This window comes from Notamacropus eugenii, chromosome 2, assembly GCF_028372415.1.
Source record: "Notamacropus eugenii isolate mMacEug1 chromosome 2, mMacEug1.pri_v2, whole genome shotgun sequence".
NCBI lineage: Eukaryota > Metazoa > Chordata > Mammalia > Diprotodontia > Macropodidae > Notamacropus > Notamacropus eugenii.
Genome location: NC_092873.1, coordinates 12,505,628 through 12,531,604, shown reverse-complemented (window position 1 = coordinate 12,531,604; position 25,977 = coordinate 12,505,628). Strand labels below are relative to the sequence as shown.

Genomic DNA, 25,977 nt, shown 5'->3' with positions numbered 1-25,977 from the left:
TCAGCTCTAAATCCTAGGAGTTCTAGCCCCTGATTCCAAGACTTGCCCAAGGCCATTCAGTAAGGTGTAAGAGTTGGTCTCTGGCTCCTAAATGCAAATTCCCCATCCCTCCCACTTGCTCCATGGACAGCACCAGCCCTTCTTTCTCTCCTGCTCCCTCCCCAGCTTCCTGTTGCCTCTAGGCCATCAACCGGGGCCCTTGAACCCAACTGTGCCATACAGAATTAGTGATCTCATCTTCTTTCCGCTACTCAGACGCCAGTCACTTTTCCAGCTCTGTGTCACTGCTCTCCCAGCTTCCCAGGTTAGAAACCTTGGGTCCAGCAATCAGACCCCTCTGATTGCCTTGTTCCCTGCTGCGTCCTGTATGGCCCCAGGAGACTTGCAGGACTCGAATCCTGCCCTTGATGCTGAGCTGTGATCTTGTATCCCCTTGGCAGGAGAGCAGAGACCATGGCCTCGCTTGCCTAGCCCTGGCAGCTGTGAGGGACCTTCAGGATGAATGTTCATCTTCCAAGGTTTCCTCTAGGAAGCTTTCCTGGATCCTCCCGGCTTGTCAGAGTGATTGCCCCTTGGCTGAAAGTGACCAGATGCCCCAGCCCTCACATTTCGCAGATGCAGAAAACCAGGAATGCCCAGTGAGGGGAAAGGACTTGCCCAAGGTCACACACATGGTCAGAGGATCCTGGAATCGTAGGTTTGGAGCCAATGAGTCCAACCCCTCATTTTACAGGTGGGGAAACTAAGGCACAGGCAGGTTACTGTGCCCTGCTCATGGCCCCACGACTACGAAAGCGTCTGAGGCAAGATTCAAACCCAGCTCTCTTTCTGTTCTCTCTACCGGGAGGCAGCCTGAGCTAAAAGGTTTTGCAGATACTTTGCATGTCGTATCCCCCAGGGGACTGAGTGATGCCTAATAATTCTGGTCAGGAGTGCCAATGTACAGCCTTTGCCCAGCCAAGCCAACAAGCATTTAGTAAGCAACTGTTGGGTACGTGCCAGGCACTGGGCTAAGACCCATTATGGGCAGCGTGTCGGGGCCTCAGTTTACCCATCTGTAAAATAGGAGGGAGGCGGTCTGGGTGGTGTCTAAGGGCCCGACCTGCTCCATTTCCTTAGTCCTGTATTTCACTTACACCAAGAGTACTCTGAGCTGCAAACACATATAAGAGCTTAGAGTCCGAGCTAATTTTAAGGCCAGGCCCGTGATACCAAATGTCGCGATCTTTCAACCTCCCTATAGTCCTCCTGAGAATTGGACGGGTCCTAGTCCCTCTGCATCATGGGAAATGTAGTTCCTGACTCCATGTTCTTCCGGAAGAAACCGAACTCCCTCCGGAAAATCCGGATAGGGTCCGGGCCCATTGCATGACGGGATGCACTCGTTTCCGTTATTTGCCCCAGGATCCCGCGCGCGAGGGGTTCCCCCACGTGAAACCCCGCGCTTCTGGCCCTCCTCTTTACCCCCTTTACCCCGCTCGAACCAGAACCACCCCCGGGAGAGGGGGAGAACCGGAAGTAGAGGCCGCGGCCCCGGAAGCAGAGCCCGGCGGTAAGGGAGCCCGAGCGCGGCGGCGGTGGCGGCTGCGGCGGTGGCGCCATGTCCCTCATCTGCTCCAGTGAGTAGTAGCCTCCGGGCCCCACGCCTCCTGCCAGGCCGCCCCGGGGGGAGCCGGCACCCGCGCCCACGACCCGGCGTTCCCCTGCCGGGGCGACCCTCCCGCCGCGGCCTCAGCGTCCTCATCTGTAACCGGGGGCGGGAAGGGCCGGACGCGGCGCGTCAGGCAGCGAGCATCCATTAAGCGCCGACTGTGTGCCGCGCACGGCGTCAGGGCCCTGGGAGCGGAGGCTCGGGTCTGAGGGGGTGCGGCCCCCCAACCTCCCCCCCCGCCCCGCTGCGGCCCCGCCCCCTGTGACCCCGGAGCTTCCTCTAACGCCCCAGCCCAGCCCCTCGGCCCGAGCCTCCCCCCGGTGTGGCCCTGCGGCGGGTGACTGCGGGAAGCGCCCGGCCCCGCGCCCACCAGGCCTCTTGGTTTGCAGTCTCCAACGAGGTGCCCGAGCACCCCTGCGTGTCCCCGGTGTCCAACCATGTGTACGAGCGGAGGCTCATCGAGAAGTACATCGCGGAGAACGGCACCGACCCCATCAACAACCAGCCTCTGTCCGAGGAGCAGCTCATTGACATCAAAGGTGCCCCCCGGGCCGGGGCCGCGGCGCGGGGGGCCCCGGGGGGAGGGGGACACCTGCCCCGAAGCGGGTCACCAACCTCTCTCTGTCTCTTGGACAGTGGCCCACCCCATCCGGCCCAAGCCCCCGTCCGCCACCAGCATCCCAGCCATCCTGAAAGCCTTGCAAGATGAATGGGTGAGCCAGGGAAAGCCCCCCTGCAGTGCAGCGGGCTGTCTGCTGTGCCACGGGAAGCCCGATGGGGGGCTGTGTGGAACAGACAGCCTTGGTTCTTGGGGACCCGCAGACTCGATGGCTGGGGGGGAGCATCCTAGCCCCGCGAAGCAGGGCAGCTCCTCGTAGTGTGGGCCCCAGGAACCCCCATGGCCCCCTGAAAGGAGACTCACTGAGCTCTTGGCAGAACACGGTCAGACTGCGCGAGGGGAGGGTTGTGCGAAGGAGCCGCAGTGCCAGCGAGCCACGTGTGGTACCCAAGGCTCCGCCGCTCTCCGCCTCCTCCTGGTGCGGCCTCGGCCGGCTGCTTCTGCTCTCACCCCGGCCCCTTTCTCCCCAAGGATGCGGTCATGCTCCACAGCTTCACCCTGCGCCAGCAGCTGCAGACCACCCGCCAGGAGCTGTCACATGCGCTCTACCAGCATGACGCTGCCTGCCGTGTCATTGCCCGTCTCACCAAGGAGGTCACTGCTGCCCGCGAAGCCCTGGCCACGCTGAAGCCCCAGGCTGGCCTCATCGTGCCCCAGGCCGTACCGAGCTCACAGCCCAGCGTTGTGGTGAGTGTTTCTGGCTGCCCGGCTGACCCGGAGTAGTGTGCCCCCGGCTGAGTCCTGATGGGCCTGCTGCCTATCCAGGCCTTCCTTTGGGCCTCCTCTCAGCTTTGCTCTTTTTTTTTTAAATTTTATTAATTTTACGTATTTTTCAGTGTTCTACAATCACTATCATAATAACTTAGATTTTTTTCCCCATACCTGTCCCCTACTTTCCCTAGATGGCATACAATTTTATATAGGTTCTACACGTACATTCCTATTAAATAGCTTTTTACTATAGTCATGCTATGTAGAAGAATTAAAATGAATGGGAAAAATCATATAACAAACCAAAATGTAATACAAAAGAAAATGATCTGCTGCATTCTGCAATTGAATTCCATAGTTCTTTCTCTGGTTGTGGAAGGCATTTTGCCTTAGAAGACAATTGGGAATCTCTCTTCTTTTTTTAGGGTGCTGGTGAGCCAATGGATTTGGGAGAGCTGGTTGGAATGACCCCCGAGATTATCCAGAAGGTAAGTACCTGACTCCCTGTTTTAAACTTGGCAGAGCTTCCGTGGCTTTAGCCTTTGCTTCCTTTCTCTCATCCCTGATGGCTCCCTGGATAAAGGCTTATTGGTGTGATTCCCATGAGGTTCAGGGTATCAGACTGAGCCCCAGCTCCCTTTATTGTCTCTGGGTCTGGGAAAGGAACTTGGGCCTCTGCATGAGGGAGCAATTGGGTCTCTAGCCTGTATTTTATGGTCCTTTGCTCTCATCTCCAGCTTCAAGACAAAGCAACGGTGCTCACCACGGAGCGTAAAAAGGTGAGTCCTGCATGCTGTAGATGGGCATCTAGGAGAATTTGGGCATTACTGGAGGGAGGGGGCTCAGGGGGGACCTTTGTCTGCACTCACCAGCATGCCTCCATGGCTGTTCTTTTTGTCAGAGGGGAAAGACAGTGCCAGAGGAGCTGGTGAAGCCAGAGGAGCTGAGCAAATACCGGCAGGTGGCATCCCATGTGGTGAGTGGCACACCTCAAAGCTGGACCCCAGGGCCCTGTTGTGATATTTTCTTGTGACCCCGGGCAACCAAATCTTCTCTCTGCTGCTCCCTCATCTCCAGTCTTCCAGTAGAAGGTCCTCCTGCTTTTTGCCCATCTCTCCTTTTAGGGAGATGGAATGCTGGTGTCCTGGTGGAAATATGCCAGAACCCTGGGCTCTCTGCATGGAGGCAACAAGTGATCACAGTGGAAGGGGAGGTTATCTTTGAACATTCCTTTTGTCTACTTGGTTCAGACCACCTCTCCCACTTGCTAAAGTCCCTGCCTGAGAGCAGAATGAGAAATTCCTGACTTTTAGTCAAGAAGGGTGTTTGGAGGGAGAAACGTGAGTGCAAGCTTTGAGTCGTAGGGCAGTGAAGGTAGAGCAGAAGCCACACTTGTCTCCCTGACCTGGGATTAGGCTCTAGCTCCAGGGATAATGTCAGTTAAAATCCAGTTGATGAGCCACCCTTTTCTCCATAAAGGGTCTGCACAGTGCCAGCATCCCAGGAATCCTTGCCTTGGACCTCTGCCCCTCAGACACCAACAAGATTCTCACTGGTAAATGACTGGGTTATCATTCCCTTCCTTTTCCACAGAGGTGTTCTGGAGGGTGCGGCCCCAGGGCATTATCAAATGGGGTGAGGAAGGGCATCCTGGGGTCCTTTTTGACAGCTCTTTGAATGTGCGTCATTCTCAGGAGGGGCGGATAAAAATGTTGTTGTGTTTGACAAGAGTTCAGAGCAGATCCTGGCCACGCTCAAAGGTCACGCTAAGAAGGTCACCAGCGTGGTGTTCCACCCATCCCAGGTAAGGCTGTTGCTTTTTGAGCCTCTTTGGGAGTAGGCCTCGGTCAATTGGAAATTACTTCCAGAGACCCATGGTTACCAGGATGCTGGTGGGGTGGGTTGATATGAAAGTCAGAGGCCAAAGTGGTTGCCCTTTCCCTTAATGACCCTTCAGTGGACTGGGTTTTACTTGGAGGATTCCAGCTCTTAGACTTGGACAGACCTTTAGAGGTCACTTAGTCCTGAGTTAGGGAAAGAATTGTTGAGTTCCCATGAGAGCTCCCTGCACTGAGGACCCCCTGTACCCTCAGTGTGTCCCCACCCACCACACGCCCGGGGAGAGTGTTAGAGGCTCAAGAGACCAACCTCCAAGAGGAAATGTTCTTGTCATCTCACTGAAGGGGAAAGGGAATAAGGTCTTCTCAGTATGAATGAAGCTGCCCATGACTGTAGAACGTCCGTTGTGTGTTACTGCTCTAGCCTCTATCATGGGGCTAATTAACAGACTCTACAGGCTAGGACACAGCACAGTCTGTGCAAGGAGAGCTCTGGCTTCAAATTCTGCCTCTTCTTGCTTCCTGCGTTACTCTGGGCAAGTAGCATCACGTGTGAGATGGCTCTGGAGAAGTGAGGCTGGTAACCTGTACAGCCCTCCCTCCCTCACTCAAAACAAAGTCAAGTGCAAGTCATGTCCTCGTTTCTCTGATGGCACCGCAGGACGAACACGCAGCATCACCTGTGGGCCTCAGTTTCCTCATAAGTAAAATGGAAGAGGGTTAGAGGAAATGAGCTTGGGGACCACCTAGCTTTAGTTCAGTGAATGTGTTGATGCTTGTCCTTAGTTCTTTGATTAATGACTGCTGTCTCTGTTTAGAAGTTGATTGTGGAATTTGGGTCTAAAGGACCGAGGAATGGTGGGTAGGGGGCAGTTGAATGGACCCTGAAGCTGCTCTGGATGTCCTTATGGTCTCCCAACCCGTAGGAAGGATCATTAATGACTTTTCATCACAATGTGTCCTGTTCTGGGAAACTTTGGAGAAAGCCAAAGATGAAACAATATCACTACATTGGCCTGCGCCTCCCTGCCTCTGCCACTAGGTGGCAGCGTAGCCTTGTTGTCAAGATGATGCCTGAGCAGAGCACGGGCCTGGGCTCTGGGAGTGCAGGGGTAGATGGGACTCAGGCGCTTCCAACTGCACAGAAGAGGGCTAGGCATAGTTCTGGGGGGAGTGGGCAGGAGTCACCATACTACTTGAGGGCAGGTGAGGAGGTGCTCCAGCACGGGGAGGGGGGCAGCAGGAACAGAGGCAGAGAGAGCAGTGGCCAGACATGTGAAGGGGAGGGCTGTAAACTAAGGCTGGAAAATAGTGGGAGTCACATTGCCAAGGAGCTCGCGAGCTGATCCTTTATTTGAAGGGCATTGGGAGTCCTCTGGTGGTGTCTGACCAGTGGTAGAGTGAGAGCAGCAAGTCAGGAAGGTGCCCAGAATACTGCTCAAAACTGGGGAAAGACATGGGTTCTTTTTTTTGAAGGGGGTGAACCAGTAGGCAGAATTAGCATTGGTGAAGATGGGCCCCCAGACTTGTGGCTATCCCTAGTTTCCATTTCTCATTTCTTGTGTCTTTTCTTCCTCCCCAGGATCTAGTGTTTTCTGCCTCCCCTGATGCCACCATTCGTATTTGGTCAGTTCCCAACGCTTCTTGTGTGCAAGTTGTCCGGGCGCATGAGAGTGCTGTGACAGGCCTCAGTCTTCATGCCACAGGCGATTACCTTCTGAGCTCTTCTGATGATCAAGTGAGTTCCTCTTCAGGGTCATTGGGGATCCAAAAACCTCTGCTTCTTGGAACCCTGTGACCAGGAGCTAGGAAAGCCTTGCCTTCTGGGGTGACATTAAATCACAGAGCCCCTTCTATCTCCATGGTTCTTGTGTCCCCAAGGGGCAGCTGTATCCCCACAGTCTTCATCTTTGCTTTGTTGTCTATGTCTGTCTATAGTACTGGGCCTTCTCAGACATCCAGACAGGACGAGTGCTCACCAAAGTCACTGATGAGACTTCGGGTTGTGGTAAGTGGCCTGCAAGGCCTGCCTATTTCTCTCCTTTACCTTCATTGTGGTCAGGCAGGCACAGTCTCAGCTTGTTTTTCCCTTCCCTCTGCAGCTCTCACTTGTGCTCAGTTCCATCCTGATGGACTCATTTTTGGAACAGGGACCATGGACTCTCAAATCAAGATCTGGGACCTGAAGGTAGGTGGGAGGCCTGGAGTCCGGTACTGTTTGATTTAGTGTACTTGGAAGCCATGGTGGGTCATTGATGGAAAGATGGCTGCAGTGATCCTTTGGTTGCATACAGGGGTGCTTTCCTGTGCTGGCCTTCCTCACTTTCCATCTTCTACCTAAAATACCTGTAAATTCCCTTCTGTGGTCAGACCCCACGAAGTTCTTCTAGCTCACTTGTGTTCTCTCTGACTGCAGGAACGCACCAATGTGGCTAATTTCCCTGGACACTCTGGCCCCATCACCAGCATTGCCTTCTCAGAGAATGGCTATTATTTGGCTACTGCAGCTGATGATTCGTCTGTCAAACTCTGGGATCTTCGCAAACTCAAGAATTTCAAGACATTGCAGCTGGACAACAACTTTGAGGTGGGTGTCTTTGTCCCTGCCTTGAGCTGGACCTTTGTTCTGGTGTTAACCTGTCACCCCTCCCCCCCCCACCTCCTCAGGCCCAGGGTTCCCCACCCTCCCAGCCTGATTCTCTCTCCGTCTCTCTGCGGCAGGTGAAGTCACTGATCTTTGACCAGAGTGGCACATACTTGGCCCTGGGAGGCACTGATGTTCAGATCTACATCTGCAAACAGTGGACAGAAATCCTCCACTTCACAGGTAGGAAGTTCTTCATTCTTGGCCCCTGGCTGGAGGTTGGGCTGGAGTGGGGTGACTCTGGAGGCTCTGGGAAAACCCCTTTGAGGCCAGACCCTGCCTGCAGAGGGCATCCTCTGTGGGTGCAGGGAAGGTACAATGCCAAAGCTTTACAAAGGTGGAGACAGGCTCGTTGGGGTCTACCCCGACTTCTCTGTCCTCTGCTCTCCATTGCCTCTCCCAGCTTGGTGACAGCCCAGCCCAGTCCAGGGCTTCTGCTTTGTTTGTTCCCCATCACAGAAAGTTCTGGTGAAAATAGCTTGATTCTGCCCTGACCCCCTTGGCTATGTAGACCTAGCAGTAGGTCTCTGGGTCAGAGCCTGTGGACATCTCCAAACTGCTTCTCAGAAGAGTCTCCATCCATGGTCACTTACCTGTTGCCCCTTGGGGGTGGGGCTTTTCTTTACTGCCAGGCACACAGAAGGCATTTAATAAAGGCTTGTTGAGAGTTTGCACCTCCATCAACAGTGCATGTCCCTCCAGCACAGACCATTGCTACCGCCTTCTGTCCCAGTTTGCTGGGGCATGGTGAAAGCTCAGGCTTGGTTGGGTTTCCCTCGAGAGCCTTTTGTCCACTGTGTCCTTTGAGGGCACAGCTTTGGTCGTACTCTCTTGAGCTGCTTTCCTCTGTGCCTGGGATATACCCCTAAGGGAATTATTGGGCACAAAGATTTTTCCCATCCAGACTTGTGGAGGTCAGAGTGCATGGCTTGTGGCATTTTTGTAGGTGGAAGGGCAGGTCCTCTGAGGAGAGGACTGTCCTCTGTCCTTGTGTTTTGATCCCCCAGTAGCCACTCCATTGGTGTTAATGGGCATCTTCTCTCCCCTCAGAGCACAGTGGCCTGACCACAGGGGTGGCCTTTGGGCACCACGCCAAGTTCATCGCTTCTACAGGAATGGACAGGAGCCTCAAGTTCTACAGCCTGTAGGCCTCGTCCCCTCCTGAACAACTGAGGCCTTGTCTGCGTAGTGGGTAGCATTAGGGGTGGGGGTGAGAAAGGGAGGGGGGAGGAATTTGGGAAGGGACACTTACATCATTTCACTCTGGTCCGAATGGTGGCCTCGGCCAGTGTCCTAGAAGTGTGGGTCTCCCTGCCCTGAGCCACCACCTCTGGGCACCCTCGGTGAAGATGGATGGGGTTGCTGCGTTGAGCCATTGCCCTGGAGGCACCACGGAAGGGTTTCGGGGACCCAGAGCTTCCCGTTCTTTTAAATAGAAATGATTTGGGACTCTTGGCCTGTTCCACATCCAGTTTACTTTGGCTCTTGGGGGAGGCTGAGCAGAGGGGGAGGGCACAGGGATTTGTGCAGGTTTTTGTAAGCAGCGATCTAGTTTCATTAAAAAAAGAATGTTTTTTTGTGTCTCTCTGTAACTGAAATGCTTGTTAGAAAGGCTCCAAACTTTCCTTGGAGGGGAGAGAGCAGAGTAGCAGCTGAGAGGGTTAGGTGGTCGTGGTCAGGGGGAAGGGGTCTGCTACTTGCTCCCTGGGGACCTTGTTATCTCCTCAAGCATTGAGACAGTGGTCCTGGGGCTGCCAAGGATGGTCTACGGTAGACGCAAGACCTCCATGACTGGTCCCTGGCTCTGAGCCTCTTCTGCCTTGGTATAACCACAGAATCTGAGAGCTGGAGAGGACCTCACTGACCAGGGGTCCAAGCCATGCCCTGCGGGAATCCGTGCTGTAGCTTCATCTGATGTGACTGTCCAGCTCTACCCAAAGGCTTCCAAGGAGAGAATACCACACATCCCTCCTTCTCCCCCAACTTTTCCCCTCCTCCCCCTTGCCCACGCAGAAGAATTCTCCCCATAACAGCACTTTAATTGAAGGCAGCTATCATGTTCTCCCAAAGAGCCCAGGCCTGGCTTACAGGTGACCTAAGCTGACAGTCATGTGCAAGAACTGCCCCTGGCTTCTCAGGAGGAGTTTAGCACAAAGGAGATGCTTTTTCCCACAGGGGACCTTGGCAGGGCCTGAGACATCCTGTCACATTAAATCTCGGTCTCACTGCTTGGTAAATAGAACCTGGAATGACTTGGCTGAGCACATACAGCTGGAAAGTATCAGTGGTGGCGTTTGACCTAGTCCTGCACTTTGCCTTCTGTGGGTATCTTTCTAGCATTCCCTGCGGTTCTGTAACTAGTCCTTGCAGGTCGGAATGTCTCGATGCTGGTGCTTTGGGATCAAACCCCTTATCCCTGAGTGATCTCTCCAATCCCTAGACTGGGCCGTGGGATCCTACTTTCCCACACTTGGAACCACCCAAGAAAATAAATAACCCACTGATCATAAATATTTCTCTAGAGCTATTAAGGTTTGCAGAGCACTTGATCTATAACATCTTTAGATCTTCCCAAGAGTTCAGTGATGTAAGTGCTATTATTAGACTACTTGTCAGAGGAGGAAACGGGCTGGGGGAACTTGCAGGGATTTACCCAGGATCACAGAGTTAGTGAACGGCGGGGGCGCTAGACCTTGGGGCTTCCTGACTCCCCAGTCCATTGCCCTCTCTGCCAAACGCTTTAGATACCTCAAAACGGCCAGCGTTTACAAAGTGCTTTTAAGGGTTTCAAAGTGCCTTCCACAGGTTCTCATTGATCTCAACCTGTGAAGCAGGTGCTATTTCCAATTTAATGATGGAGAAACCAACTGAGTGGAAGTCACTTGCCAGCATAACAATAGGAAAGTGTTTCAGGCAGGATACAAACTTGGCTCTTCTTGGCTCCAAGTCTAGCACTCCACTACCCAGTTGCCCATTGAATGGTCATCACCAGTCTCACCCTAGCTAGTCATTGGGTCCCAAACCCTGACCAGTGCCTCTTGGGACAGAAGTTAGGACTCCAGAAGACCTCAGGGCTTTGTCTTGGCCATTCGTACTGGAGCGGGCAGGGATCTCCCTGGACCTAGGAATTGGTGCTAGCCCTGGAGTGGACTCTGGCTGGTTCTCTGTCCATCAGACTGTTGAAGCATCAGAGAGGTCCTTTTCTCGTAGGTCCATTTTGGTCCTTTCCCCCTCCCTTGGCCCCATCCAGGCTCCATGCAGGAAACTGCGTCCATTGCTGTTCGACTCTGCCCCTCACTTCTACCTTCCCATCCTTGGTCCTGACCTGGGTTCCTAATCTCACACCAGCGTGATGGCCCTCAGCTCTGGTTTATATCCCAAAATGCCCTCAAGAGGGCGACAGGCCTTTACAACAGTCAGTTCCTGGGTTGCTTTTTCCCCAGGCTGCCTGGTCCCTTAGCAGATGGACAGCTCCAAATCTGCTTCAGACTAAGTCCCCCAACCTCCCCCAGGCAGCCACTCCACTTCTAAGTAGCCTGGAACCCAGACCAGCCTGTTCCTCTCTCACTGATGGCTCTGACCTCTTGGGCTGAGCAGCATGGTAAGCCCCCTTGTGTGTGTCCACCATGAAGACGGTGGCAAACAGCCATCACACCGCCCCCTACTTGCTTCTCATGAGCTGGATACTGCTTCCTGGGCCTTGCTTTCCTCAGCAGCCAAAGGAGGTTCCACCAGACAGCCTCTGGGGTCCATCCAGCCCTAAGATCTGGGCTTGCCCTGCATCTCTGAGCCAAACATCCCCAGATTCTTCCATCCTTGGACAGCATAGCCTCAGGCCCTTTGCTGGTCCTCATTGCCCCCCAGACACACCCTAGGTGCCCAATGTCATTTCTAAAGCTCAGCACCCAAAATTGGACCTGAGATATGGACTGACCAGCACAAGGTGTGGCACAGGGTGGGGAACCTGCAGCATCGAGGCCACATGTGGTCTTCTAGGTTCTTAAATGCAGACTTTTGAATCCAAACTTCACAGAACAAATTGTATTTGTTCTGTGATGTTTGGATTCAAATGACCATACCTGAGGACCTAGAAGGTCACATATGGGGCTTTAGGGCTGCAGGTTCCCCACCCCTGGATGCTAGCAAGCGAGCCATTGCCTCATTTCTCCCTAGCTGGCTCGGGATTGAGTGCCAGGCCTGGAATCAGGAAGACCTGACTTCAAATCCAGCTTCAGACCCTTCCTAGCTGTGTGACCCTGAGCAAGTCACTTCACCCTGTTTGCCTTAGTTTCCTCATCTGTAAAATGAGCTGGAGAAGGAAATGACCAATCACTCCAGTATCTTTGCCAAGAAAATCTCAAATGGGGCCACAAAGAGTCAGACACGGCTAAAAACGACTGAGCAAGGATTGCTACTCTCCAGCCTGAGACCGCATCATTTTTGCCTACCCCATCACACTGGTGGCTCTGAACTTGCAGTCCACTGAAATCCACAGATCATCTTCTTGGGAGAAACTTGTCTGATCAAACATCCTTCATCTTCTTGTACGTGGGTTCCCAAAAAATCGACTTCCCGAGTGCAGGCTTTTGTAAGCAGCGATCCTGACATTTTCCACCATGGGAGACGGGACTAAGGCCTTCATCTTGTCCCCCCAAAACAGGGCATGCCCTTGTCAACACTCTTTCTCGCTAGGGCTTCTTTTTGTCTTTCCACTCCTGCCCATGGGCATCACTTCAGTCCTGTTTGGCCAAGAAGAAGAATTATTTGTGTTTAATTATTCTACTTACTGATAGATTTAGAGCAGAGGGAACTTCAGATCATTTTGATCTAACTCCATCTTACACATGAGGAAACTGAGGCCTAGGGAAGCTGAGTTGTCACAGTAAGAGGCAAGGAAGGAGGGCACAGGCATTTATTAAGCACCTACTAAGGGCACTGTGCTAAGTAAGCACTTTACAAATAAGATCTCATTGGGTTACATAGAAGAAAGAGCTGTGGCAGGAGAGGACCTGAGTGCAAATCCCACCTTTGATGCTTCCTCTCTGTGTAATCTTGAGCAAAGCATGCAGCCTCCTGGGTCTTAGTTTACCCATCTGTAAAATGAGGGAGTTGGAGATAGACCTTTGAGTGCTAGATATGTGAGCTTATGACCGTACTTAGTACAAAGTAAATTCAAGGTAGCAAACAAATGGGGGGTGGGATTTGAACCCAGGACCCCTGGCTCCCTCAGCTCATCCAGGACCATCCCCTTTTCCACACCTGCTACTTTCACTTAGAAGCATCTTTACAGACTAAAGCTAGAAAAAGTCTTTTACATCAGGGCAGCTCAGTTTCACGTCCATCCAAATAGAAGATGCGCTGACCCTGGTCTGGTATCTTGTAGTGTCCAGCTGTGAGTGTAAAAAGTGGGGTTAGTGGAAGAGTGGAGGCATGGGAGGCTGGCCCCCAGAGGCAGGCCATGACTTGTTCCATATAGGTCAGGACTTGATGGTTGGGGGGTGTCCAGAGAAGGAGAATGTAGGGGTTTCCCAAGGTGCCCCTGCACCCTTGCCCAAGAAAAGAGACAAAGAAAATGCTGAAGCTCCCCTTTCCCCTCTCCCATAGAGAGGCCCTGGTGTTTTTTCCTCTCTACCTCTGGGCAAAGATTATCACCTCCATCTCCCCTGATTTGGCTGTTTTCTGTATTCTGTGGTGGCCTAAGTCACACGAGAAGATGTGGGGCAATGAGACTGGGGGCTGGGACAGGATGCTCCTAAACCTGCCCCTCTCCCACCAGAATCAAGGCTGATGCCTCTCCCAGGCACACCTAGGGCAGGGTGAAGGGCCGGTGCCCTGGGCCGCTGGCATTCAGAGGAACTCACCTCCTGCCCTGTGGCAGGTTGGATAACCCTGGCACTGTTATGGCCTGCTTTCCCAGTCCCAGGCCTCCCTCTGTGGGCAGTCACTGCAGTCTGGGGAATGGGCTACCTTTCTTCTTGACATCAATATATCTGTAAGACTGGTCCCCTGCTCCCACACCCACCTCACCTTGCCAGACTTAGCCTTACCGCTGCCTACTCTTCCCCTGCCCCAGATGCTTTTGGGTCCTGGTCACAGGCCGGCCCCAAAGCCAAAAGTGACTTCCCTCAAAATCTGGTTTCCCACCCTGGGGCAGACTTCACCCTCCTTTCCAGCCCAGTTCAACCAACAAAGATTAATCATGTGCCTGCTGCATAGGCAGAAATGAAATAATCCCTGATAAAGGGTCCTTGGGAGGGATGGCTGTAGGGTCTCTACCTGCCCTACTGTCTGACAGATGGTCAGCCTCAGTCAGGACTCCTGCCTCCCACCAGGAACTTCTCAGTAGTAAGAGTGTTTTATAGTGCTTGAAGGCTGGCAAAGCACCTTGCGTATGTAATCTTATTTGATCCTTACAACAACCCTGGGTGGCTGGGGAGGTGCTGTGATGATTCCCATTTTACAGATGAGGAAACTGAGGCAGACAGAGGCTAAGTGACTTGCCCAGGGTCACAGAGCTAGCAAGTGTCTGAGGTCGAATTTGAACTTGGGTCTTCCTGACTCCAGGTTCTATCCCTTGTTCCATCTAGCTGCCTGCTAATCAGTCAAAAGCAAAAGCTGGGCTAGGTGGTTCACCAGGAACTCTAGAGGAGGTTTGGAGAAGGATGCTAGAGGCCTTTTTTCTCTCCATTGGAGACCTCACCTCAATTACAGTTCCAGTTTTGGGACTGTTGGCTGCCCCACAACTGTGACAAGATACGAGATAGGATGCAGGATAGAATAAGTCACTGTTTCTCCACAAGGCCTGGTCCAGAGGAGGTAGAAGTGCAGTAGTGGTAGCAACTGAGTGTGGAGGCTGAAGTATTCAGATTCCTGTCCTAGCTGTGTGACCATGGGTAGGTCACCGAACCACTCTGTTCAGCATCCATATCTTTAATGAAGGGGCACCACAGGAAGGAAAAGACTAACTCTCCTGAGGCTATCAACAATCAAATTAAATGCTATGTACACAGCCCAGCTTGTTATATTAAATGTCAACTATTACTCAGAGACCAACTAGTTTTATATATTGGGGAATAAGGCCAGAGAAGGCCGATTAGGCAGCTAAATTCATCAGACACTCATTAAAAAGGGCACTATGAAATGCGGCCCAAGTTTCCCAAGTGTTCGCCCACTCCCAAACAGCCCTGGAAGGTAGAATCCTGGTACAATTCCAATTTTATAGATAAGAAACCAAGACAGGGTAAGGATGTGCCAGGAATCTTGGCCACCTCCCGAGCCAGGCTTCTACTGCCCAAATCAGATAAAACAGTACATCCTTGGTAAACTGAGGACTCAAATCCTCAGACTGCATTTCTTGAAAGATTAATTGGGATAAACTCCCCCGGACCAGTCCACTTCCCACAAGTTAGTCTCAGGTTTCAGGACAGTCTTCATGACTGTTCCTGTGACAGGTCCCCAAGTTTGTCTGGTTCTCTGAGAAGGGGACAATTTGGATTCCATCTCAGTTCCCTGCATGACTTTGGCCAGGTCCCTTTGAGCCTCACTTTTCCCTCCAGAAAGAGGAAGGGCCTTGTCTTGAAGGTGCCTCTCAGCTCCCGGGTGCTATGGAGATAACCATTACTATGGCTTTCCGTACAACCAGACATGGCCCCTTGCTTCCACCCTGATGGCCAACAAGGGCTGATCCCCAGCTTGGATCCTTAATGAACCTGAAGGGAGTCACCCCTGGATCTCACCCTCTGAGCCACATGGGCACAGACACCTTCACAAGGCCACGTGCGCCCCCTAGGGGATAAGTCTGCTCTAGTCAGTCCAACTTCTGCTCAGCTCCTTCCCTCCAACCATCCAGCCCTGGGCCCCTGCATGCCTTTTAGATCTGGGTTTCCTATTTATTCTCCATACAGTCTCTTCCTTTTCACCCCAGGTTACATCCTGTCCCCTCTCCTGCCCAGTTTTGTACAAGATACCCACAATCTGCTTAAAGAGCTGCTTTTAGGACTTTCACTCCCATGGGCCAACTGAGACACCACAACATGCCAACCACCTGTTGGGAGTCACAAAAAGGAAAGACCTTCTCTAGAATGCGAACTGGAACAATGGATGCAAAAGTAGAAGCCCATGTTCTTCACTGAAGTCTCTACCCTCAGACAAATACCCCCTGGGTCTTTCCCAGGAACCTCAGAGAGGGCAGAGATCAAGACTGATGACCTGAGGAGGAAAGTCCCTTCTCACACACAAGGCAGAACTGAGACTCCCTCTGGGTCAGCTCCAGTTTCACCCTGCATTGTACCTAGAGTCCAACAACTCTACATAAAGGGAGATGTTGGTGGGACACAGGAACTATAGGCAATGGCTGATAACAGCTCAAAATCTAGAAGACAGTCAATAGCTCCCCTATAGCCTGTGTAGGCAGAAAGGGATATCCCCTAGAATCCCGGGCACAGAAGAGCCTCATCCCTATTTCTGTGAGCTAGTTTTGTGCCATCCCCAAGTATGGCTCTAGGTTAATGCTGGCTAAAAGAAAATCCTGTTAAAAAGAAAAGCCTATTGACCTGGAGGCCTTTTTGGTTTGGGGGAGGGTCTCCGTTGGCATCCCCATGGACCACTTCACCTTGCACTCTGGGGGACATGGCATAAATACCTTTTTATCCTTGGAGCTCTGTGCTCTAATGGCCTCAAGACTGACCTTGGTTCAAATGAACTGTTGGCCAGAGCAGCTCCAGGGCTTTTGGGTGAGGGCTGGAGAAGATGAATTTTAGAGAAGTAGAGGCAGCATCTTTTTGAAAGATTCAAACTGGTGTTCAGGAAAAGACAATGATTTTAGCCAAGCTAAAACAGAGACTAGCGGACAGCACGTCACACAGAGGAGAAGAGCGCTAGACTGCAACCAGAGGGCTTTGAACAAATCCCATAAGACATCACAGGCCTAGAAGTCCCATCCAATGACAGGGCTGGACTAGATGATCTTGCAAGGGTCTTTGCTAGCTCCAGTGCCCTGACTGCAGGCTTATGAGCCCTCCCCCCCAAGTCAGAACAGGACACCGTTGGTGCAAAACATCAACATTCTGATTTATTGGCTTTGCCCACACTCCCTGCTCTGCTCTTGAAGTTTCTGGCTCCTTTCGAGGAGAGCTGCCACCACCAGCAGGACAGTGATGACCACCAGGGAGAGGGTCAACCACAGCAAAGGCTTCAAGGTCGTGTTCCAGGAGGATCTTTCCAGAAGAAGGGGCTCTGAGATGTTTGGCCACAACACAACAGATCTTTCCTTGAAATCAGGCTCTGTGGAGGGCGATGCTATAGCATTTATAAGCCACTCCCAGGTAAAACTATGAAGAGTCAGTGTCATCCTAAGATTTTAGCCAAAGGGACCAAGAACAACCTGGATAGGTCACAGTTGCTAAGGCCCACATCAAATGTAGGCTGAGGTCATGGGGAAGTTGTAACCCCTTCATCTGAGGGGAATCCTTTGTCCAGGCTACACCCTGGGGGTAGTTCTTGACCCAAGGGGACATATACAAATGTCTACATATCACCCACACACCCCAGACCAGCAACACATACCTTTATTCTGTAAATTAACCTTCTGTTCTCTGGAATGCCCAAATCCCACTGGTCCTGGAGAACCCACAATATCTTGGACTCCTTCCATATAATTGTGGTGATCTACAAAGCGCCGCTGCTCTGTCAAAAGAGAAGTCAGAGGCACTATGTTGTATCCTGGCCGTATGCCTCTAAGATAATCAGGTTACCAATACTATAAGGTGGTCTTGTATTATACAAATGGAGAGGGATAGACCTGCAAACAGGGTGATCTAGTACTCATGCCCAAGGAAGAGATGCCAGCTCCCCCCAGCAAGACCCCCAAATCTAAAAACTCACTTGTAGCCCCGTGGTGACACACAGTCCTGCAAGTCTCTGTCTCAGATGCATAACAGGCAGAAACGCTACAGAAGAAGTAAACCTGGGCCAAGGGAGAAGGAGGGGCAAACAAAAATGTCAGGCATCATTCCAAGTCAGCCTGCCATGGCTGGAGGCTACCATTAGTGTCAATACCTCTAATCTTCAAAGATTGGGATGTGACTTCTAGATGCCAGCAGTCGATGGAGGGCCACAAAGGGGGACGGGCCTTTGGTCCTGCCTCTTGGGGAAGCAACAGAGCACCTGCTACTGAAGTTGTTTGCCCTCTGATGACCTAGTTCTCAGCTACATCAAACCCTTCCCTCATGTGCCAAGGCTCCTTGAAGCCAAACCTTAAGATCATAATGGAGCATCTCCTGAGTTTAGAGTCAGGGGAATGGGGTCAAATAAGCCTATTTACTCAAGTACATTAGAGAACTGACGCATAAGAACAAAATTCCAAGTTTGGGGGCAGTCTAAGTCTACTAGAATGGACACTCCCTAGAACTGACCATGGTGTCACTAGGTGAATGTTCTTTCCTGGTGAAGGGTAGTAATGGACCTTAAACTCCAGGAGGGTCCTGGCCAGCAGAGTCCAGTGGCAAAAGAATCATCCATGGGACCTCAGAAGAGGAAGGGACAAACCACTGGCAAATCACCTAGTCCTTGAGGCCAGCTTTTCAGGAACATGCTTCCAAGTCTTGTCCTCCTTCTCTCTATAATCTCTCTGGCTACTCTCTTTACTCATACATCTGTCACCCTAAACTGGGCTCTCACCCACTTTTGCATTGTCCTATCTGGTCTCTGCCCCAACTCTCTGCTCTATAACAGAGAGGCAGACTCTTGTTTGGCGTTTAAATCCCTTCACAAGATGCCTCCCTGCCTTTGCAGTCTCCACACACCTCTCCTCTCTCATTATAATCTACGATCCAACTATCCTGGCTGTTTTGTCTCCCCCCTTCAGTCCTTTAAGGCAGTCTTTTCTCCCCTCTGTTCACAACTGAGCCATGGTCCTTACCGGTCCACTGAGAGCCCTCTGGGAGACCGAGTCGACAAATGTAAAGGTAGAGACAATGAAACGCTGATAATGAGTCGGGAAAAGGAGCTCTGACATTCCCTTCTTGGATGCGAGCTGGGTCTTGTAACCATCACCAGAAAATGGGCATCTAGGAAGAGATATCAGTGAGGTCTTAGCTACAAACTGCTGGAAAGTCAGGCCCTGCCCAGAGCAGACCCTCAACTAGTCACTCACCCATCAAATAGAAGAGGCCACTGGGGTTCCTTGAAGGGGTTGGTGCTGGGGGTAGCCCAGCAGTGATGCAGAAACAGCACCAGGCTGGGGTCTGTCCTCCTGAGGAGTCGCACTTCTACATAGACAGGTTGCCGGAGCATCTTGAAGATGGGGAAGTCCTCCACATGGTAGTAGGAGCTGTATTTCTGATCTATGGTTGGGGAAAAGGGAAAGGTCCTGTGAGCCTGCAGGTATGGTCACTGATAAAAAGAAAAATGTCCAGGGAGGCAGGACTCATTACCTTTGGCAATTCGCAGCTCAAGATGCAATGGGCCAGACCTGAGCACAGGAGCTGGTGGTGGTGGCAGGAACACCTCTAGATGGAGGGGCAGGAAGCTGCTTGCATTGTAGATGCAGCGTGCATGGAGACTGCAGCAGGGTGAGAAGGTGTAGGCTGAGTTAGTAGTCAGAAGATGCAGCCTGGGGATGGCCTAGAACCTTTTATGAGGCATAGCTGAATTCATATTGTCCCAAGGAGTTGGGACACTGCTGATGGACCTAAGCCCTCTGGTAGAAAGTGGAAAGCTAGAGTTCCCCAATGAAGCAGCCAGTCCATACCTAGCAAGCAAGCATACCTCCTTTCTGAGAGGTGGTGAGCTATGGGGAGAGAATGGGGTATACCTCCCTCAAGCGAGACTAATACATCATTCATGACTGATTCTATGTTGTTAGAAGGGTGGGTTTGGTAGTCCACTAGAAAGTAACGTATGCCTCAGTAAAATAGCCACAGGCCCTAAGTAGACTTGGGGTGGCCATGAGACATGGGTCCAGTGAGATTTCCTAGTCCATGTCTCCAATTCACTACATTCTGCCCTCAAAGCAGAATGAGCCTAGAGTTGGGAAGACCTGAGTTCAAGTCTGACCTTAGACATTTCCTAAACATGTGACTCTACTGGGCAAGTCATTTAACTTCTTGTTTGCCTCAGATTTCTCATCTGTAAAATGGGAATACTAGCACCTATTTCCCAGATTTGTTGTGTGCCTCAAATGAGATATTTAATCTCTCCAGCTACCTTGAGTTAAGCCCCAAGGAGTCAGGATGAATGAGAAGAGGGAACCAAATTTAAAGAGAAGAAATAGAGGTTCCAAGGGGAATGCATTTGTCCAAGGTCTTGTAGGCAGGAAGGGTCAGAGCTGGGCTTCTAGTTTCTGATCAGATTCAGTGAGCCACTTGTCATGATGTCTCCCTAGTATTTCTAGTGAAGAGGTAAGTCTTAGGTGAAAGTCACAGGCCCAGGTGAACCCCTTGGGGTTATCCCCACCCCCCACAGGATCTACTAACATTGGTTCACCAAAATCTCCAAGAACCTTGATGTCTGGGATCTAGGACCAACCCTTCTTCCCTTAGGATGGACAAAACCAAATGTTCTTCCTGGACCAGACTTTGGGGAAGAAGTCTGTCTTTTCTTCACTCCCAAGTGAACGTCCCTGTTCCTCCCTCCTCCCCATTTTTACTCCTCTGGGGAATGTTGTCTGAGAATATTCCAGCCTCCCTAACACTACCTCCAAATAATCTGGGAATGAGACTAGCTCATGTTTAAGTAGCACCTCAAGGCTGGACAGCCCTACTGTCATAAGCGGCCTGTAAAGGAGGGGCCATTTTCTCTGTTTTATAAGGGTGGGCCAAAGGACTCAGGCCTAGGGCTATATAACTGAAGTATCTAAAGTTACACTGTCTTATTTCTAGCCTTTATTAACTTGGTGGTGCCCGGGGCTGAGTAAGCTAGTAGTGACGGGGCACGGATATGACAGCTTTCCTCAAGTATTTGAAGGGCTGTTAAAGAAAACAGGCTAAATATGAACAGCATTCAGAGAACACCTACTATGCTCCAGGCATGTTCTCACAACTTGGGAGGTGGGTGCTATTATCACCTCTATTTTACAGATGGGGGAAATTCAGACTAACAGGTTAAGTGACTTGCCCAGGGTCACACAGCTAGTAAGTAAGGCTGAATTTGAACTCAGGTCTTCCCAACTCCAGGTCTGGTGCTTTATCCACTGAGCCACCTAGCAGTCCCAATGAGATTTGTTCTTGGCAGTCGAGAGTTTTAGACTAGTGGGTTGAAACCTGTTTCACATACAGGAGGGAAGCTGCTGAGTAAGCGTCAGAACTGACAAAGAGCCAGGGAGTTTGTTATCACTGGTTTATCTTCCATGACAAGCAAAGCTATTTATTGGGGATGTCAAAGGGATTAGGGTTCAGGTACAGGTGTTTCTAGTCTGATTTCTACAGTATTATTGTCATCTTGTCCACAAGTTCAGAGACGTGAAGTTAGAAAGGACCTTAAGAAACTATCTAGTCTATCTCCTTCATTTTACAACGAAGGGGAAACTGAGGTCCTAAGTGATTTATCTAAGGTCCTGAAGGTGGTAAGAGGAAGAGGCAGAATTTGAACTCAGCTCCTTGGACTCCAGAGATAATATTCTATCAGGCTGTTTTCCTGAATGGTGTAGTCCTCTGTACCATCATTCCCATTCTCATCCCCCCAGTTGATGATAAGCCCCTTGGAGGCCAGAACTGTCCTTTATCACTAGAACTCCAAGCAGGGTAACTCTTAGAGAAAAGAGAACCCAAGGCATCCTGCATAGTAGCTCTATAGGACAGATCTGGCTCCTGTGATTTTTGGAGGGTAGGAGTCTCTTGCTGCCTCTGAGTTTAGGACCTTGCCTAGCAGGGGTGAGACTCACTACCTCCAAGAAGTGGGGTCTTCCATGGAGGCAGGGTCTTGTCAAGACACAGGCCCTGAGCCTCGATAGCAGGCTGACACCATACCCACCTCCCCTTGGAAGGTTTTGTGGCAGAGCCTGTATCTTTGGCTTCCTGTTCCTTGGGGCCAACTCAGAATGTTCTTTATCAACACTGAAACCTCAAGGCCATTTGCTACATGGAGCAGACACCATACTTTCAAATGAAGAAGGCTGTCTTATTACTACAGTTTATCAGTAATGCAATCCCCCAACCAAGGCTCTTGTCAACCAAGTCAAGATACTTATCTTTGTGCTAGAACAAGCTTCCTTCCCCTCCCCGCCACTGCAGTCCTCCATTATACTCAACTGCCCTATAAGTCTGATTACGATGTGGCACAAAGGATGCTGGCAATACATTCTGAAAATGACCCCTCTCTGTAACCTTGTTTAATTCTCAGGAACTCAGGTCATTGAGTCTAATACCCTGGTGCTACACAGACAAAGAAACCAAGGTCCCTGCCCCAGATCAGTGCCCAAACATCTCCCTGTCTCCTCTACTCACAGGAAGGTGCTTTCCCGAGTGATAGCGCCTTCTGGCCCCGTCTGTATGTCAATGTCTGATACCAGTTGGTTCTCATAGATGAGCTGGTTGTTGACCAGCTAGGGAAGAGGAAGCAGAGAGAAGCTAGGTGAGTACCTTCCCACCATGGAACATAGTAGCCAGGTCACCCCTAGAGAGTTGTCCCTGCCCCTTACCTGGATGGTGGTGCCACACTGGGTGACTGGAAAATGGAAGACCACAATGTTTTCTGTCCTCTGGGTTGGGGTGCAGCCCCCTGAGGCATAGCCTAGCCTGAGGCTCTTGAGGCTGACCTGCTTCTCAGAGGTGATATTCTGGGAGACCACCAGGACAAATTGGCCATCTTCGAAACACTGGACAGTGGCTGGGACAGAGGGACAGATGACCAAGGCCAGTTAGTGACAGAGGGATGCCTCAAGGCTTAGGACTCAGAACTAGACTCTGCTGTCCATGTAACTCCTTCACTCCTCATTTTCAGCATCTTTAGAGTGAAGAGTTTAAGATGTGAGCCTTCAGGTCCTTCCCTGGAATTCAATCCCTCCAAGGCCTGAGAAATTCTTGAGGGCTGGTGGGTCTTCTAGGCAACTTTTTTCTTCCTGATCCCCCAGTTACTAGTACTCTCCCCAAATACTTTATATATGCTTGTGTTTCTTAACCTTACATGTTTGTGCTATATATAAGTATATTTTTATGTTATTTGGTGTGCTTAGTAAGCTGGCTGGTTAGTAGGGACTGCATCATTCTTTGTACCTCTATGCCCAGGACCTAGGACTAAGGAAATGTTTAAAAAGAATTGATTGCCCAGGGATGTGAGTGCACCTGTGTTATCATAGTAACATGGAACCTTGGTATCTGTGTGGTCATAGCAGCAACCAGCTTGGAGACAGGCTTCAGGGTGCTCACCTTCCACACAGGGGACACGGCTAGAGGTGACCTGGCACTGTTTCCGGCTCAGAGGGTCACCTGGGATCACAAGATGTCTGTCACAAGCTACCAAGAAGCATTTTACCCAACCCTCCCTTAACATCAAGCAGTTCAGTGGAGGTGCTTTCTAAGAGGGAGTCCTCTCAAGCAGAAAGAACTTATGGAAAGGAGTCAGACTCACCTGTGTGATAGGGTGAGATCTGGTGTACTAAAGTGACTGGGCCGGAGGAAGAAGAAGACCAGGTGGGGTGGATACGGGCAGGTCGATGATTGCGATTGGCAACAGGTGAGAGAGATGAGTGTTTTGAGTCTGAGTGAAAAGGGCGAAGGTGAGGAGGAAGATAAGGATGGAGCCCGGCAGAGGAGGGAGAAGGGTGGAAGACAGGATGAGAAAGAGGAGTGCCAGGGCTCTTGGGATGCTCAGGTCTGGGGCAGATCAAGGTTATATCTTGAGCTCCATCAAGCCGAGTGCCCAATATCTCTTCTACAAATACTCGTAAGTGGTATTGACCATCCTGAGGTAGAGACAGAGACAGAGACAGATTAGAGGCTGGGCCCGGCGAGAAGGCAACTCAACTTCTCATGCTCATACCACCCCTTCCTGAGGGAGCTCTGGCAGCCACCTGGCATATTAGTGCCAAGAACTCCAATGGAGCTCTTCTCCAAAGAGTACCCTGAAGAAGCCTGGTGCAATGGAAAATGAACACTGACTCTTGAGTCAGAGGTCTTGTGTTCAAATTCAACTCCAGATCTTTCCTACTTGACTATGTTACTTTAGACAAGTCTCTCCCCTTCTCTAGGTCTCAGTTTCCTCCTCTGTAAAATGAGGGGGTTGGTTAGATGGTGTGCAAGGTCCATCTAGCTCTAAACCTATGAGCCTATGAACCCTTGAGCTTCAGCTTACTCATCTGTAAAATGGGGACATATGATTTCCAGGTCACATAGCTAGTGTCTCAAACCGAGGTCCTAGTCCCAAGCTCAGCTTTCTGTTCTAAACTGTAGAAGAGGATAGGGTCCTGACTTGCACCCAGGTGGGCCTCAATAACCAGCAGAATAGACCAAGACTGGGGCAGCCAAGGTCATATCCCAGCCCCACTAAGAGAACAGGAAGGGCAGCCTACCTTCTTCATCACATGACAACCATTGTAACCTGCAGAGAAGATGGTGGGGCCCTGGGGCTCCGAGGTGATCCAGTGCAGACAGATGGAGCAATTGGTCACTTCAAAGTGGGTGCCAAACTCATCTGGAAAAGAGAGAGGCCCCCACATCCTGAACTGCAGGCACCATACTTGAGCTAGCCAACGAAGATAGCCCACACTTCTCACTAGAGCCAACTTCAGGAGGCAATGTCCTCTTGAAGAACCCAATCAGATACTTATTAGGCACCTATTTTGTTCCAGGTGCTTGAGAGGCAAAGGCAGAAGTGAGCCAGTCTCTGCCCTCAGGGATAGGAATAGGGGTGGGGAACAATAACATATTCGGGTATATGTGCCAAATATACTAAGTAGTCTGGGTTTTTTTTTTTGGGCGGGGGAGATACTTCTCTGAGGAGGGAGGGAATCCTCTGACCCAGATCTCAAGGGTAGGTCCCCCAGGTGGGGTTCTTGTAGGCATTTAGATAATCACAGCTCTCTCACATCCAACAAGGGACCTCCTTTACAACAAGCCAGATGGGCAAGGATCCAGCCTCTTCTGAAGGGCTCTAGCTAGGCAGAAAGCCCCTCCTTTCTAAGGCAAGACTGGTGACCTCCATTAAGTTTCCAAGGCCAGACCCAGTAGCCCACAGCCTGCATCCATCTTGCCTCGCCTGTCCTCTCCAAGACACATTTCCTCTATCTTGTTCAACCTGGCAGCAGCTGGCTTCCTGCCCAGGGTAGCCAGTCAGTCAACAAGCATAGATTAAATGCCAATGTGCCAGGCATTGTACTAAGCCAGAGACAGGTGAACCTGGAGCCCCATCCTGAGGGTTATAACATCAGGACAATTTCCTTACATATCAGGAGGGGGTAGCCCAGGAATTCTCAAGGACTTGTCAAGGATGTTAGGACTTAGAGATCCAGTCAAACCCTTTGATTTTATATAAGCAGAAACTGAGGCCAAGGAGGATTAAATGATTCACCCCCAATGCTATAGAGCCAGGATTCAACCCCAGGTACTTCCATCTCAATCAATCAACAAGCATTTATTGAGTGCCTACTATGTGCCAAGCTCTGGGGATAGGCACACATCCTAACCAGTCAGAGACTCGAGTCCTCTAACAACAGCCACTCACCCACCACCTTGAAGCGGATCATTTGTTCTGGCTTTGGGAAGACCAGCAGCTGCATGCCGTAGGAGCCACATTCATGCCTGAGTTGCAAGCCCCAGGTTCCAGGTCTCTGACTCAGGCAGAGTCCCAGAACCAGGAGGAGCCCGAGCTCCAAATAGGTTCCCCAGCTCATCGTGAGATTCACCAAGCCTCCAGGCAAGCCCTGTGCCCCCTTCTGCCCATAGTGAGGAAACCTGACAGCCTGGGCTTATATGGATTGTCTGGAAAGGCGGTTGAACCCAGGAGGAGAACGGTAGCACCTGGGGAAGCCCCCACCTGCCTCGAGAAAGGGACTGTGTGGAAACTACCACCTTGTGGGAAGGAGGAGATGAAGCCTCCTTGCAGAAAACCCAGCCTGGTCTCCTCCCCTGGGGGTCTCAGTCTGTCAGCTGAGGCTGCGCCCTAACCTTTAGGGTCTTAGAGTTGCGCACACCCGGGGCGGGGCGGGAACCACTGACCAATTTTGTGGCTTGTTTTCCATGCAGAGCAGATGAGGGGCTGAGAGAGGGAACTGCTCAGAAAACAGGGAACTGAGAGTGAAGGGAGGGCCCGCTCTGTCCTGGCCCTGCACCCAGGCCCAAGTCTGACTGGGAAGGAAGCATAGTGCAGTGGAAACACCAACGGACTGAGCGGACATCCTCCCTCTCCCAGAGACACCTGGGGCAGTGACTTGCCCTTTCTGGACCTCTGTTTTGTCATCTGTAAAATGATAGGGTAGGACTAGACAGCCTCTGAATTACTTCCTAGCTCTGTGGCCCTGTGATTCTCTAAGGTTAGGACTTTAAATTCTTTTCTTAATTACAGTGTTCTTAAGCGTTGTGAT

General features: G+C 51.2%; 2 protein-coding genes across 10 annotated transcripts in view; one reads left to right on the top strand and one right to left on the bottom strand.

The window, feature by feature from the left end:
- The first annotated feature begins 1,346 nt into the window (after nt 1-1,346).
- On the top strand, nt 1,347-9,046 carry PRPF19 (pre-mRNA processing factor 19). The gene is made up of 15 exons (XM_072638784.1): nt 1,347-1,619; nt 2,041-2,190; nt 2,288-2,364; nt 2,742-2,957; nt 3,407-3,469; nt 3,719-3,760; nt 3,883-3,957; nt 4,461-4,536; nt 4,676-4,785; nt 6,402-6,557; nt 6,758-6,827; nt 6,922-7,007; nt 7,236-7,406; nt 7,541-7,646; nt 8,514-9,046. The coding sequence occupies exons 1-15, from the start codon at nt 1,601-1,603 to the stop codon at nt 8,609-8,611; spliced, it is 1,515 nt and encodes a 504-aa protein (XP_072494885.1). The 5' UTR covers nt 1,347-1,600; the 3' UTR covers nt 8,612-9,046.
- A 2,757-nt stretch (nt 9,047-11,803) lies between these two features.
- The window catches only part of ZP1 (zona pellucida glycoprotein 1), a 28,860-nt gene continuing 14,686 nt past the window's right edge, over nt 11,804-25,977 (bottom strand). For 2 of the 9 annotated variants that reach the window (XM_072638777.1, XM_072638783.1), the window contains exons 2-12: nt 23,968-24,089; nt 23,028-23,361; nt 22,742-22,885; nt 22,099-22,286; nt 21,905-22,002; nt 18,896-19,023; nt 18,616-18,805; nt 18,382-18,529; nt 17,346-17,427; nt 17,028-17,147; nt 16,512-16,760 (exon numbers count right to left, since the gene is read on the bottom strand). In XM_072638777.1, the coding sequence (XP_072494878.1) occupies nt 16,534-16,760; nt 17,028-17,147; nt 17,346-17,427; nt 18,382-18,529; nt 18,616-18,805; nt 18,896-19,023; nt 21,905-22,002; nt 22,099-22,286; nt 22,742-22,885; nt 23,028-23,361; nt 23,968-24,089 (1,781 nt within the window). In that variant the 3' untranslated portion in view covers nt 16,512-16,533. Of the gene's footprint in view, nt 12,203-16,511; nt 16,761-17,027; nt 17,148-17,345; nt 17,428-18,381; nt 18,530-18,615; nt 18,806-18,895; nt 19,024-21,904; nt 22,003-22,098; nt 22,287-22,741; nt 22,886-23,027; nt 23,362-23,967; nt 24,090-25,118; nt 25,477-25,977 lie in introns of those variants that run through there. The other 7 variants (XM_072638782.1, XM_072638779.1, XM_072638778.1 and 4 more) reach the window with 7 other exon arrangements.

Coding starts and splice junctions, on each gene's coding strand:
- PRPF19 (XM_072638784.1), top strand. Junction 4,786..6,401: donor TGGTGTTCCACCCATCCCAG/GTAAGGCTGTTG, acceptor CTTCCTCCCCAG/GATCTAGTGTTTTCTGCCTC. Junction 7,407..7,540: donor AGCTGGACAACAACTTTGAG/GTGGGTGTCTTT, acceptor TCTCTGCGGCAG/GTGAAGTCACTGATCTTTGA.